Source organism: Camelus dromedarius, chromosome 24 (assembly GCF_036321535.1).
Source record: "Camelus dromedarius isolate mCamDro1 chromosome 24, mCamDro1.pat, whole genome shotgun sequence".
NCBI classification, from domain to species: Eukaryota; Metazoa; Chordata; class Mammalia; order Artiodactyla; family Camelidae; genus Camelus; species Camelus dromedarius.
This window is the reverse complement of record NC_087459.1, coordinates 29,845,535-29,859,530: the sequence shown is the minus strand read 5'-3', so window position 1 is coordinate 29,859,530 and position 13,996 is coordinate 29,845,535. Positions and strand designations below refer to the sequence as shown.

At 48.2% G+C, this 13,996-nt stretch overlaps 1 protein-coding gene across 10 annotated transcripts in view; it reads left to right on the top strand.

Moving 5' to 3' along the window:
• The window catches only part of TRRAP (transformation/transcription domain associated protein), a 97,024-nt gene that overhangs the window by 25,548 nt on the left and 57,480 nt on the right, over positions 1-13,996 (top strand). For all 10 annotated transcript variants that reach the window (XM_064478692.1, XM_064478693.1, XM_064478694.1 and 7 more), the window contains 9 exons: positions 757-922; positions 2,796-3,052; positions 5,018-5,218; positions 6,544-6,695; positions 9,235-9,434; positions 10,774-10,991; positions 11,094-11,291; positions 11,893-12,153; positions 12,661-12,822. In XM_064478692.1, coding sequence (XP_064334762.1) covers positions 757-922; positions 2,796-3,052; positions 5,018-5,218; positions 6,544-6,695; positions 9,235-9,434; positions 10,774-10,991; positions 11,094-11,291; positions 11,893-12,153; positions 12,661-12,822 — 1,815 coding nt within the window. The remainder of the gene's footprint in view (positions 1-756; positions 923-2,795; positions 3,053-5,017; positions 5,219-6,543; positions 6,696-9,234; positions 9,435-10,773; positions 10,992-11,093; positions 11,292-11,892; positions 12,154-12,660; positions 12,823-13,996) is intronic.

Genomic DNA, 13,996 nt, shown 5'->3' with positions numbered 1-13,996 from the left:
TAGTTGATTTATCTGTGAAAGAAATGCACCATGCCATACACAGTGACAGACTAGCCTGTCAGTGACTGCGCAGTTCATAGTCCATAGTTCACCTTAAATACACCTGCAGAAGAGTTCACATCAGACTCAACCTGTTACAGGTCAAATCTAGGATTTTAAGTACAAGATAAAAAGCTGATCTGGCTTACAATGTTGATTAAAGTTACTCTGAGCTAATGAAGTGTTTTTTTATGAAAGAAATACCGTATGAAAACATTTTTTGACCAAGTTTTCCAAAGCATAATAATCTCAGATGTCTTTTGAGGCTCTTCCAGACTTTGCATGTGTAGTACTTGATTGTGAAGTTTCAGTTCCTTTCAGTTGCTTTTTGTGTTTTGATAGTTAGGAAACAGGCTTCTTTCATCTTGTTTGATTGTTGAGTCTCATGCAAGAGTGACTGTGTTCACAAGACCTGCGGAGCTCACAGACCTCTGGTTCCTGCTGCAAAGCGTCTTCTTGGCATCATGTACCTACATAGTGAGATAGGAGCCTATTAAATACTTCTTTCACAGCCAGACTGGTGGTGGAAACCAACATATATTTTAAGATAAATTAATTTGAGTCAAATACAGGTTGGAAAGTTCTTGTTTTGTTGTTCCCTTTAGAATAAGTTCATCAGAATTACCTTCCATTCCTGTTTTTTTTTTTTTTTTTTTTTTTTTTACAGCGAACCCGCTCACTTAGAGCCTGTTAACCTGCCTTTTCTCCATCCTGCAGCCTCACCTGCACAAGATTGTGAACAGCTCAATGGAGCTGGCCCAGACTGCCAAAGAGCCCTATAACTACTTCCTGCTGCTTCGGGCCCTGTTCCGCTCCATCGGGGGAGGTAGCCATGATCTCCTGTATCAGGAATTTTTGCCTCTCCTACCAAACCTCCTGCAAGGTCAGAGCTGTGGTTTTGGTGACCTGTTAGTCTGGTGCATGTGCATGGGTCTGGCTGCCCTTGGTTGCTGGGGTTCATCCCCTACACCTGGTGGAGGGTCATTGTGAGGGGATGTACATGTGTGTCCCTTGCTGTGTGTGTGTGTGTGTGGCCGTCCCGGTGTCCCGCTCTCTTTAAAGGCAGTGGATCTTTAAAGGAATGAGTTCTTCTTCCTTCTCAGAGTTGAATGGGGAGCTAGAAGGTTTTAGTTACGCCAGTTAGAACTTTGTAGCATTTGGTAAGCAAATCTAGAAAGTGGTTTCTAGTGGTTTAGTAAGATCAGGGATCTCTAGATTGAAAGAAAAGCAGAACAAAAGGGAAAAAGCAAGTTATAAAGCTAATATAAGCTTCATATAAAATATATAGAAATATATTGTTATTTATTTATTTTAACAGAGGTACTGGGGTTTGATCCCAGGACTTTGTGCATGCTAAGCACACACTCTACCACTGAGCTATACCCTCCCTGTTAAAATGTAATTATTATTATTTAAGTTTAATTTTTATGGGGTAGGAAATTAGGTTTATTTATTTATTTTTAATGGAGGGACTCAGGATTGAAACCAGGACCTCCTGCATGTTAAGCAGGCACTCCACCCCTGAGCTATACCCTCCCCTCCAGAATGCTTTCATTCCTGTGTAATTAAGATGCTTTCAAGGTGTGTAGCTCAAGGGGATCTTGAGTCCAGTGAAAGATTACAGGTGTGGGCAGATTAGAAACACCGTCCCAGGAATTTTTTTGTAAAGGTGAACTCTCAGTAAGGAGTTCAATCTGTTGTATTTTCTTTATAAATCCTTTAAGAAGAAGCATTTACAAGATAATTTGCCCAGGAGGTAGCTGGGAAATACCTGACCATGTTGACTGTGATGCGGCCCGAGTCCCCCAGGCCAGGTGCTTAAGGCGGCTTGCAGTCCAGCTCTGTTGTGTGCATTTGGCCCCGCCTCCCGTCTTCCCCTCTGCTCCGACCAGTCTGGTTCCCCTCCCTGCACTCCCCCAGGCTTGTTTCTCCCAGCTGGTTTTGTTCATGTGGGTCCCCTCCTGGGAGCTTAGCCCTGCCTCGTCCACCTTCTTCGGATTCTAAATCTGTGCTGCTACTCTGACGCCTTCCCGGACAACTCCTCTCTCTTCAGCCTGAACTGCCTGGGACGCACCTTGTTCGGGGGCCACTGTTACTTTTCTCCTTCCAGCTGGTCTCTGAGGTTCCATGGGCAGGTCCCGATCAGACATGTCTCACTTAGGAAGGAGCTCAGTAAATACTCAGTCACCCTTGGGAAGAATAGGGAGATTGACTTTATGAGAGGAAAGCTCCTCTCCATTTATAGAAAACAAAAGTGGATTTTAAAAAATGTTTATTTTAGAGCATAGACATCAACTGTGGTTTATGGGAAGCCTGAAAAAACATGCAGGTGGTAAATCGCAAACTTGAGATGGACGTGTCGTCTTGGAGTCTTTTGTCTTTAGACTGGGCTCCTTAATAGAATAACACGTTTTTCCAAGCGTTGATGTATAACACTGATCAGTCCTTAATTTAATCAACGTTAAGTCATTACTAGAAATTACAACTTCAGTTATAATGTATACTAATTACTTGCAGCCTGCTGTTGTCACTATGAACGTGACAGGCAGAAGGGGTCATGGGTACATTTACAGAATAGATTTAGTAAATATAGTAATTGTGAGGCATAGAAAGCGTTCTGTCATCGGGTTGACACGCACCTAAAAAGGTGGACCAGTTACTCTGTACCATCCTAGCCTGTACTGCGCTGTACGCGCTGTAACTTCGCGTGTGTCTGGGAGGCTGCGCCCTCTGACGGCCCCCACCGCTGTGTGCAGGGCTGAACATGCTGCAGAGCGGCCTGCACAAGCAGCACATGAAGGACCTCTTCGTGGAGCTGTGCCTCACCGTGCCCGTGCGGCTCAGCTCTCTCCTGCCCTACCTGCCCATGTTAATGGACCCCTTGGTGTCGGCTCTCAATGGGTCCCAGACGTTGGTCAGCCAAGGCCTCAGGACTCTGGAGCTGTGTGTGGACAACCTGCAGCCCGACTTCCTCTACGACCACATCCAGCCTGTGCGCGCAGAGCTCATGCAGGTAAGTCTGCGTCCTCGGACTGCCAGCAGAGGGCGCCGGGGGCTCCCGCATCTGAGTTGTCATGAGGATTTCAGGCTGTCAGTTTCAGAAGTGACAGCCAGTGTTGAGCTCTCCCTGCCCAGTGGTGGGCTTCCTGCAAGATGAACTGGTGTAGCTTTCAACTTGCTTTGTGAGTCTTCTGACTTATGAAAGATACAAAGAAATACTGCAGGTATCGTGTGAATACTTGTTAGGCTGACCTTTTCAGAGGGTGCTGTGGTGCCACGTTCTTGTGAGGTCGATGGCTTGTGAAAGCAGGAGTTCAATGGCTGCTCTTGCTTCCAGGGAGAGCCCTTCTTTATCCGGGAGAGATCTTGAGTTGCCCAGTACAGAGATGCAAACGCCTCAGCACAGGCTAGCTGTGTGGCCCCCCCCCCCCCAAAGGAAACAGCAGATAAGAAAGGAGGTGGTTTTGAAACCATTTTGTATTTTCTGGTCGTGAAAGTTCATTGTCATATATCAGGTGTTTCCTTCATGTTTTGTTGATGTCACTGATCTGTAATGTGGTTGGTAATTGTTAGAGGTTCAGGCTGCCCCTTCAGTATAGAGTATTTGGCCCCAGGTGGGGATCCGAATGGCAGCTTTCTGCGACGGGCACTCAGTAACTCCTAAAGTCCTGGAGTCTCTGGACAGTGGATTGGAGACTGCAGACTGGCCTTACCTGACAGTCCTTAAACTTAGCTCTTGGGCTCCATCTGGGTGGGAGAAGATGGCCTAGGGCTTGGGTTGGAGCTCCAAGTCCAAGACCAGTCATTTGGAGGTGTGTGTGGCTCTTGGGCCTGAGCAGTACTGCTGGCTCTGAAAGGCAGACCATGGGCCCGACAGGAGCCTGGGTGAGCGTCACGTGGCAGGTTCTCGGGCCCCTGGCCACTCTGTGGGGCAGACAGCCCAAGGGGGAGACACAGTCGGGGCTGCTGCTTGATTCTGGGGGCACAGTAACCCTGCCTTCTGGACAAGTGGCACAGTACCATCCACCAGTGAAACCCCACGAGCACAGGGAGATGGGCTGCCCCTCCTGGGGAGGTAAGCAGAAGCCCCCTCTCCTGAGGATCATGAGCTTTGGGTTGGCCAGGTGGAGGGCGAGGAGGTGACCAATCTTGGGCTACATATCTCAACAGTCAGGAAGAGGGGAAGCTTCTTTGGACCTACAGGAACATAAAAGAAGCTGGAATTTTGCTTTAAAGAGAGTTCCAAGATTTTACGTTGCCTGTCGCTAGACGCTAATACCTGGCATTGTAATAGAAGGTGATATAAGAAAATAGATTTAAATGGTGAGCTATGGTAATTTTCAGGGCTATGACGGTTCAAATGAAAAAAATGTGGAAAAACTGACAGGAGTTTTTGGAACAGTTGAGTGCTTCTGCTTCATACACCGTGAGTGCAGGTTCACAGTGACTCAGTTTTCCTCTGAGGCAGGTCTGTTTATGCTCCCTGTTCTCCAACTTTGCCACCCTATCTAATGTCAGGTTCGAAATGTACAAGATAGTTTACATATCATGTTCGAACATTACAAAGCCTGACAATAGAAGTAAAAACCTGAGAATGCACCATCTGATCGAAGGTCAAAAACTTTACCAGCATTTTGCGTTTTCCTCTCTGCTCCTCCATCCCATTTTGTATATTTGCCCAAGCAATAATACATTGTTTAGTTTTCTTGCCTTTGAGCTCTGCACTATTTATGATACGCTACCATTTGCATTCCAGGAGTGTTAAAAATCACTTACACATGCGTTTTCTGTAAAGGCATACAGTTTCTCTGGAAAGATACACAAGACTAGTAACATTGGTTCCCCGAGAAGGGAGCTGTGTGTTTGGAGGACGGAAGAGTTTTCACCATAGAGTCTTTCATGAATTTTGAGTTGTGATTTGTGAACCCTAGGAGTGCGTTGCCTCAGAGGGTTTTGATGAAAGCCTGTTGATTTTTAGGCTTTATGGCGCACGTTACGCAATCCTGCTGACAGCATTTCTCACGTGGCCTATCGCGTCCTTGGTAAATTTGGTGGCAGCAACAGGAAGATGTTGAAGGAATCCCAGAAGCTGCACTATGTCGTGACTGAAGTTCAAGGCCCCAGTATCACAGTGGAGTTTTCGGACTGTAAAGCATCTCTCCAGCTCCCAATGGAGAAGGTAAATTTGGGAGTCTCTGGGAGTTTCTTAAAGATATTGTTCAGTTTCATTTTAAGACCTTTAATTTCTCTTTGAAAACATGGAAATAAAATGTGCTTTTGGGGAGGGAATTTCTAACTCAAGGAACAGCAAGGTTTATCGGGGCCCAGCTAGTTCGGCATGGGGTTCCCATCAGGCCAGGAGCCAGTGGGCAGCGTTGCCCTGGGGACTTTGCGCCCTTGAGCCTCTTCCCTGATGCCCCCCCCTCCCCGCACTTAGTCTGATGCCCAAGGGCTGTACCTCAAGTGTCATTTAGAACCAAGTTAATCCTGATCCTGTCTCATCCCCGTCACTCCCCAGTACCAGCTCTTCTGTTCTCTGTCCAGACACGGTTCCTTAGCCCGCTGGGGTCTCTCCGAGCACCAGTGGATTTACACCACAAAGCCCCGCCTTTGGCGTACTTCACCGTCCTGTTCTCTGGGGGGCAGGTAGTTGGCTTGTAGGTTACATTGATTCTTAAAAATAACACTTCTCAAATTACCCCTCCGTGACTTATTGCTCAGTCCTGAGCAGATCAGAGGCCGCAGGGGAGCTCAGACTTGCAGGCTGGGGGCAACGACGTGAGGAGCCCTTGTCACCTGTGCTGTGCTGCCTAGCCGGGTCTGGGGGCAGGGCCTCTGTCCCTGTCAGCCCTCTGCTTTCTCACACGGGGCTGGGATACATCTGTAATCATCAGCGCGGATTAGGTCTTTGATTTATAGGCATGTGATTGTCTTTAACATTAGTATCTTAGCTGTTAAAGGCTTCAGATGATTTTTTTGTGATTGTTCCTCCCCTGCCTTCCTGGTCAGCCTAGTGAATAGGATACAACGTGTATGTAACTGTGTAGGGTTTCTGAAAAAATGACGTAAACTCTTATGTTTTAAGGAGAGAATTTAGTAAAAGCTTAGGAAAGCCATCTTTTAGTTTTGAATTGAGATGCCTCAGATCTAGGTTAATCCAGCAGATTTACCACAGGAGACCTTCTCAGTGCACTGAATTTCTGGAGTCTCCTGTTGGCTATTTAAGCAAGAAATCAGCTGATTCCATGTGACATTCAGTTTGAACCATGCAGTTCTTATGTTGTAACATTTCATCGCCATCTGGGGAGGTTTCCTTGTGAGTACCCATCCACCTGTCTGCAGGCCCCTCTGTCCGCAGGCCCGCCTGTCTGCAGGCCCACCGTGCTCTCGCCCAGAGGAAGTGTGCATCCGGTTCTTCAGGGCGCTGCATGTGCTTTCAGCGAAATGTTTTCAAAATCATGTGATTTCAGGACAAACTCCAGTGTTTGTGTTTCTTTGCTGTAGGCCATCGAAACAGCCCTCGACTGCCTGAAGAGCGCCAACACCGAGCCCTACTACCGGCGGCAGGCATGGGAGGTGATCAGGTGCTTCCTGGTGGCCATGATGAGCCTCGAGGACAACAAGCACGCGCTCTACCAGCTCCTGGCGCACCCCAAGTACGTCGCACCCTCCCTCTGTGCCAGCGCGCACAGTGTCTTGCTGCAGGAAATTCGGGATGGAGAGGACCTCCCAGCTTTCTTAATGTTATCAGCATGTTCCTTTAAGTCAGGAAAATGGCCTATTATTTGCCCAGCAATGCTTCTCTTGGCTTTTAGAGAAGATGGAGAGAACTTGGGTGCTCGAGAGTTAGGGTTTCTCAGTCGTGATCTCCCTCTGTCATTGCGTCTTCCGTTAGAGTGTGAGCTTCAGGAATCAAGGTCACGTCCTTTCCCTTTGGCTCATGGTCACATCCACAGCGCTGGCCACATGATAGCTGTTCAGGGATCTTGGGCTTTTCCGTCCGCAGTGAGCCTTTCATTCCCCGAGTCTCTGTCTTGCAGTGTTTGTATTTTGCTCTTATTCTTTAAGGGTGTGTGACCTTTATGTAATGACCTTTTCTGATGATATGTGTATATCATCTTTCTGTGTTATGTTTCAGGGAAGAGGTTTTTCCTCTGTATCTTCACATTTCTCACAGCATCGAAGATAATGCCAGCTATATAGTAGGTGGTCAGTTGTTAAAAGGGCTTTGGAGAGAGAGCAGTCAAAGATAGCCAGGTACTCAGGAAAGTCAGGCAACATGAGTATGAGCCCCAGAACCAACAGAAAGTAGAAATAGACCTGCACAGACTTCGGGTATGAGGATCGCCTCAGTGAGGTTATAACTGAGCTTTTGCTATGTTTAAAATAAATGAAAGACAAACTTGAAAGTCCTCCAAGAAGTTACAAACCTTGCCCAAGCAGATTAAAGGAAAAAAGGCACAAAGAGAATCTTTAGCTGAGAGATGAGTCAAAAGAGATTATCCAGAATGTGTACAGAGAGAGAAAAAGATGAAAAATTCGAAAGAGAGAGAACGAGTGTGACGAATAGTGTGAAGCAGAACAGTTGGTTTGAAGTCCCACAGGGAGAGGAGAGAAAAGGAGGCAGATAGTACTTGACGCTGTGGCTGGGAATTTCCCAGGACTGAAGATAAAAAAACACCAGTGCACAGATTCAGAATGATTGGTGACTTTAAAGCAGGATGAAAAAAGAAATCCTCACATGCACGCATCAAGTGAAACAACTACATATCAGAAATAAGGAGAAAATCTTGAAAGCTAACAGAACAAAAAAGATAGATTACCCTCGAATGAATGATAGCTTGGCAGCTGTGAAAGCCACTGGACAGTGGAATAAGTCTCCAGTCTGGAAGAAGACAGCTGCCAGCCTAGAATCATATATCCAGTGAATATAACTCACAAATGAGGGTGAAATAGAAATGTTTTCAAATAAAAGAGAAATCTCCCCCCAGCAGATCCTCACTCAGGTGGAATGAAAGTTCCCCAGCGGAAGATCTGAAACAGGAGCAGGAATGAAGAAAAAACAAAATGGTGATAGGTTGACACATGTACTTTGGGTGCAGCTAAGGCTATATTTAGAGAGAAACTTGTAGCCTTGAAAATCATTGTAGACTGGAAACAATCCAGACGTCTGTCATCTGGTAAGCAGATAAGCAAACTGTGTGTGTGGATACAGTGAAATCTCTGGAGTAGCAAGGACTGAGCCACTGACACATGTTCCAGCATAAACCGATCGCCTCCAGCACCAGGCTAAGGGAGAGAAGCCAGACCCAGGGCTGCATGCTGTATGATTCCATTTATGTGAAATTCTAGGAAGGACAAAGCTGTAGAGACAGAAAGCAGCTCAGTGGTTTCCCTGGGTGTGGGGATGGAGATTGTCTTCTGGGGATGACAAGTTTAAAATTGGATTGTGGTAATGGTGGCACAACTATATAAATCTACTAAGACTCACTGAACTGTAAAAGTGAAATGAATACTATAGTGTGTAAATTATACTCCATAAATAATCATAATCATAATAGAAAAGAATAAATGTTAAAGAGCTAAATGCTTATTTCAAAAGTCAGATAAAGTGTAACAGGAGAACAGAAGAAATGAACAAAAGAAGAAAACATGCAAAGAGTAGTTCAATAAATCCAAAAGTTGGTTGCTTGAAAGAGGAATGAAATTGAAACACCTCTGACAAGACTGACTTAGAGGAAGGAAGAGAAGACAGGAATAACCCATGTCAAATAAAACAGGCAAGGGCACTCCAGACATTTCAGACATTTAAAAAAAAAAAAAAAAACAGCAAAAGTTCAATGGAATACATAAATTCATAGAAAAATAAAAAGGCCTCTGTCTTATGATGTGGATATTTTGAAGCATACAGACCAATTACTTTGTAGACAATCCCTAGGTGGGTTTGTCTTTGTCCTCATGGTTTGGTTCCAGCTGTGCATGTCTAGTAGAAACTCCTAGGAGTGTTCTCTTGACCCACTGACTACAAACTTTCATGATGAAGTTTGTCATGTTTGAGTCCAAGTGTTGCTGAAATCCAAGCAGGGCCCATCTGAACAAGGGGAAAGCGGGCCCGCTGAAAAGAAGTAAGTTGTAGTGGACTCCTCAGCTCAGGACTTCGGTGCTGTAACGATGGCTTTAATTTTTGTCTTTCAGCTTTACAGAAAAGACTATCCCCAACGTCATCATATCGCACCGCTACAAAGCGCAAGACACACCAGCTCGGAAGACGTTTGAGCAGGCTCTGACCGGGGCGTTCATGTCTGCTGTCATCAAGGATCTCCGGCCCAGCGCCCTGCCCTTTGTGGCCAGCCTGATTCGCCACTACACGATGGTGGCGGTGGCCCAGCAGTGCGGTGAGTGGGCAGGGGACACGGTGCTGTGAGTTCTTCAGGGCATGTCAGAGGTTCGGTGGGACGTTGTGTTTCAGAGAAGCTGAGTTTGGCTGACCTGCTTTTCGCTTACGTTCCGTAGTTTTCCACTTATTCTATGACAGAGATAGTTGGTGTTTCAGCATTGGGTGCTGTAGCAGCTTGTAAACTGTTACCAAGGTTCATCTATAAAGTACGCCCGGTTTAATATTTCGTCCCTTTGGTTTTCGTGAGAAACGGGGGCTGAGTACTTTTGGACCCTCTGCGTGTAGGACGGGGACAGTTTGTGTCACACTCAGTGCTGGTGCCCTCTCCATGGCGAGGTTCCCCAGACCCTATCGCCCCACCCAGCCCCATCACCTGCTCGCCGCCCCTCAGCCGGCTCCCCCGTCTCCCGGGCTGTGCTTCCTCTGCTCCTGGCACGGTCCTCCATGCCCTTCCCCTGCCTGGGAGCTCCTCGCCTCTGCTTCAGGGCTTCTCGGGCCCTGGGTGGTGAAGGACCAATGTTTTTGTCTCTGTTTTTATTTCTAATTCATTACCAACTGGTAATTTTGGAAAAGACGATAAAAATGTCACCGCACTGCCAACAGCTGTCTAAGGTTCTGAGCACTTAATCTCAGTTTTGCAGCTCCTCCCAGACCAGTGCCAGGCAGTGGGCTTGCACGCCTGCGCGACACTTGTGTCCTTAGAGCCCCTCCCCTGGATCGACAGGCAGCTTTCTCCAAATGCTGCAGAGCACTGGCCGCTTTTAACTCTTCCTGGCCCTAGCAGCCAGCGCCATACAGTTTAACACGTGGTTGTTTCTCAGTGTTCCCGGCAGACCTGTAAGCTTCTTGGTGATGTCCTCGTGCCGGGTGCCTGCTGGGCGAGAGTTCGTCGTCGCCAGTGGATTGCTCTGTACGTGCGACGCTGTAGCCGGAGGCTGTTGCTTTTTATTGTCCCTTGTCTGTCAGGAGCGTCCAGAGCATCACCTGTCGTCATTCCTGTGCTGTGCCCCCTGACCTCGTCAGCGTCTTTTTAGAGGACACCACATTTTAAACTTCTGTGGTTCTCATTTTAAACTAGTCCATCTCTGAAATGTGATTAAGAAAATCTTAAAATAATACAATGTGTCACGGAAAACATTCTGAAAAATAGCCTGTGTGCACGTCAGGCCGCTTAGTTTACAGGTAGTTGTAGTTTAGCAGAAGTTGGTCTCAAGTACCAGGGCTTTTTACTAAATTCCTAACCTCAAGAGCAAAACAAGGTGGTTGTCCGTGTGAGGGGCAGGAATGTCCGTGTCGCTGAACCCGACCTCCTCACATGCCCTTGCCTGTCCTCGCAGGTCCCTTCTTGCTCCCGTGCTACCAGGTGGGCAGCCAGCCCAGCACCGCCATGTTTCACAGTGAAGAAAACGGGTCAAAAGGAATGGACCCCCTGGTTCTCATTGACGCCATAGCCATTTGTATGGCGTACGAGGAAAAGGAACTTTGCAAGATTGGGGAGGTGGCCCTGGCTGTCATATTTGACGTTGCGAGTATCATCCTGGGCTCAAAGGAGCGGGTAAGGAGGGACTGACGGTCTGTTCTGGGGGTGTCTTCTGGTAGGCAGTCGTCGTGGGAGCGGCCCGCACTCATGCCGCATGGTGGGCGCGTGTCTCCCCAGGCCTGCCAGCTGCCCCTCTTCTCCTACATCGTGGAGCGCCTGTGCGCCTGCTGCTACGAGCAGGCCTGGTACGCAAAGCTGGGGGGCGTGGTGTCCATTAAGTTCCTCATGGAGCGGCTGCCTCTCACATGGGTCCTGCAGAACCAGCAGACGTTCCTCAAAGCGCTTCTCTTTGTCATGATGGACCTGACTGGAGAGGTAGGTGGCGGGTGGCCGCAGACCTGACCTGCTGCTTCAGGAAGCGGATCTGCCTGGAGAACAGCTGAGACAGTTCCACACATATGCTCTCCTAGAAGCTTAGATTTCATTACAGTGTCTTTAATAAAAGGACAGACCAGAGCCCTCAGGCTTTCGTCCTCTGGGTATCTAAATACCTGTCTGTCTTGATGAAGAGCAGCCACAGGCCAGAGTACGTGACACTGTACGTCCGTGAAGGGGAATGCTCCGCAGCCTGGCCGAGGGTCGGGTGGTGCACGTGCTGCAGGAGCGTCTGTGGGCCTTGCGCTCCTCATGAGCATGTGACACAGACAGACAGAAGATGGCGGGGAGTGCTTCCATCTGTGTGGTAGACACAAGGGTCAGCTCTGGACCCACGCTTTCTTTCCTACATGACAAACAGATTACCCACAAGCAGGCGATCAGCTACTGAAGTACCGCCTCGACAATGGGAAGCAGTCTTGTTAAATTAGCGGAGGGGCGTGGACCCGCGGTGACAGTGTCTGTGGCAGACAGGTGTGCAGGAGGCATGGGTGCTGTGGCAGCATCACCCCTTACGTGCTAAGGAGTCCCCGGCCCACAGGTTTCCAACGGGGCGGTCGCCATGGCCAAGACCACCCTGGAGCAGCTTCTGATGAGGTGCGCAACACCCCTGAAGGACGAGGAGAGAGCCGAGGAGATCGTGGCGGCCCAGGAGAAGTCCTTCCACCACGTGACCCATGACCTGGTTCGAGAAGTCACTTCTCCAAACTCCACTGTGAGAAAACAGGCTATGCATTCACTGCAGGTACTGGCCCAGGTCACCGGGAAAAGCGTCACAGTGATAATGGAACCCCACAAAGAGGTGAGATTTCCAGTACTGGCACTAGGGTAACTTGAGCAAAACTTTTTGAGACTTTTTTTTCCCTTTAAATTTGGGTTGTCAATGACATGGAATTTATAATTTTGTGTCCAGTAAACAAAGTGCTATTGCACTTGGTCTTTTTGACCTTGATATGCAAATGGCAGTGTGCTCGCCTTAACGTCTCTCAGTAGTTGTCAGTGTCGGGAGAGTAGAAGGCTGGCGTCCTGGGTCTGCAGGGCACGACCTGCTAGTCTTGTTCTTGCTTTGGGGTTTGTTTTAAGACGGGTGGCTGCACCTGTAGGAATGAAATGTATCCGACGTATCCACCCGTGACCCAGTGCCAGCACGTGAAACACGTCCTCCTGCCCTAACTAGAGGTCATCTCTAATAACCTTTGACCCCCGCTTAGGGTTTTCCAGTTGGTAATTGGTGTAGAATATAGTAATGAGAGCTGTTTGCTTTTGAAGGGGCAGCTGGTCAGTGGTGCTTCCTCCCTGCCTCCCCCAGGTCCTCCAGGACATGGTCCCACCTAAGAAGCACTTGCTCCGGCACCAGCCCGCCAATGCTCAGATTGGCCTGATGGAGGGAAACACGTTCTGCACCACCCTGCAGCCCCGGCTCTTCACAATGGACCTGAACGTGGTGGAGCACAAGGTGTTCTACACAGAGGTAGGGGGTGGAGGTGCGGCATGGTGTGGGTGGTGGTGACGTGCATCTGGTAAGCTGTCTCTGTGCATGGAGACTGGTCAGGCAGCATTCAGAGGAGGCCCGGGCCATGACCCCAGGTGACCAGCCACAGCCTGGCTCAGCCCTCGGCCCAGGTACGTCACATCTGGGACTGGGGAGAAGGCAGACATGGTGACTGGAGATGTCAGTAAAACGTGGGTGTTTTCTGAGTCCTGTGAACTCCGTTAGCCCTCCGCAGGGAGCCTTGCACTTTAGGACCTTAGAGTTGTATTCCAGAGATAAGACCGTTACCGTCTACTTCATTTTATAAATTTTTTTAATTGAGGGGAGGTTATTAGGTTGATTTATTTTATTTTTTAATGGAGGTACTGGGGATAAAACCCAGGACCTCATACATGCTAGGCATGCCCTCTACCACTGGGCTATACCCTCCCTCCCATACCATCTTACTTCAGTCACTCTCGTATCTGCTGGCGCCCAGAGTAAGACTGCACAGAGCAAGTGGCAGATTATTGAATCTCTCAGTCACCTACACACACCATGCACTGAGAACTAACTTCACGTGAAGGCCCTTCCCCAGCTCTGGCAGCACCCCACGAAGTGTGCGCACTGAATGTTCTTATTCTGAAGGTGCAGAAACTGGGCCTAGGCTTGTTGCGCACCTGAAGTCGCAGAGCAGGGCAGCTACAGGGCTGAGGCTGGAGCCACAGCTGTTGTTTCAGAGCCAGGTTCCCGGTCACTGCACTGCCCTGCTGGGGTCTCATTGTGTTTAGTGGACTTGACTTGCCCCTTGACCCAGGATGACGGGCAGTGGCAGGGGGCACCTCACAAGTATTTGTCACAAAAACATTACAGTGTGGGGCGATACTAGACAGTGATAAGTAGAAACTAAATATAGATACAGTCAAATTACAAGCATTAATTCTCAGAATCAATAATGGTCTGGTGATCCGTGCCAATTTGGAATTTTTACAAGACATGAAACATACTTCCGGAGGCCTTGTCAGAGTAAACTGAGGCCGACGTCATAGGAAGCAGATTCTTCCTTATCCACACTAAGTCTGAATTTCCAATTATGAAAAATTTACCTCTTGATTTTTTTTTTAAGTCATGTGTTTTTGCTTGAACGTAAGGTCATCTGATGACGTGTTCTGGC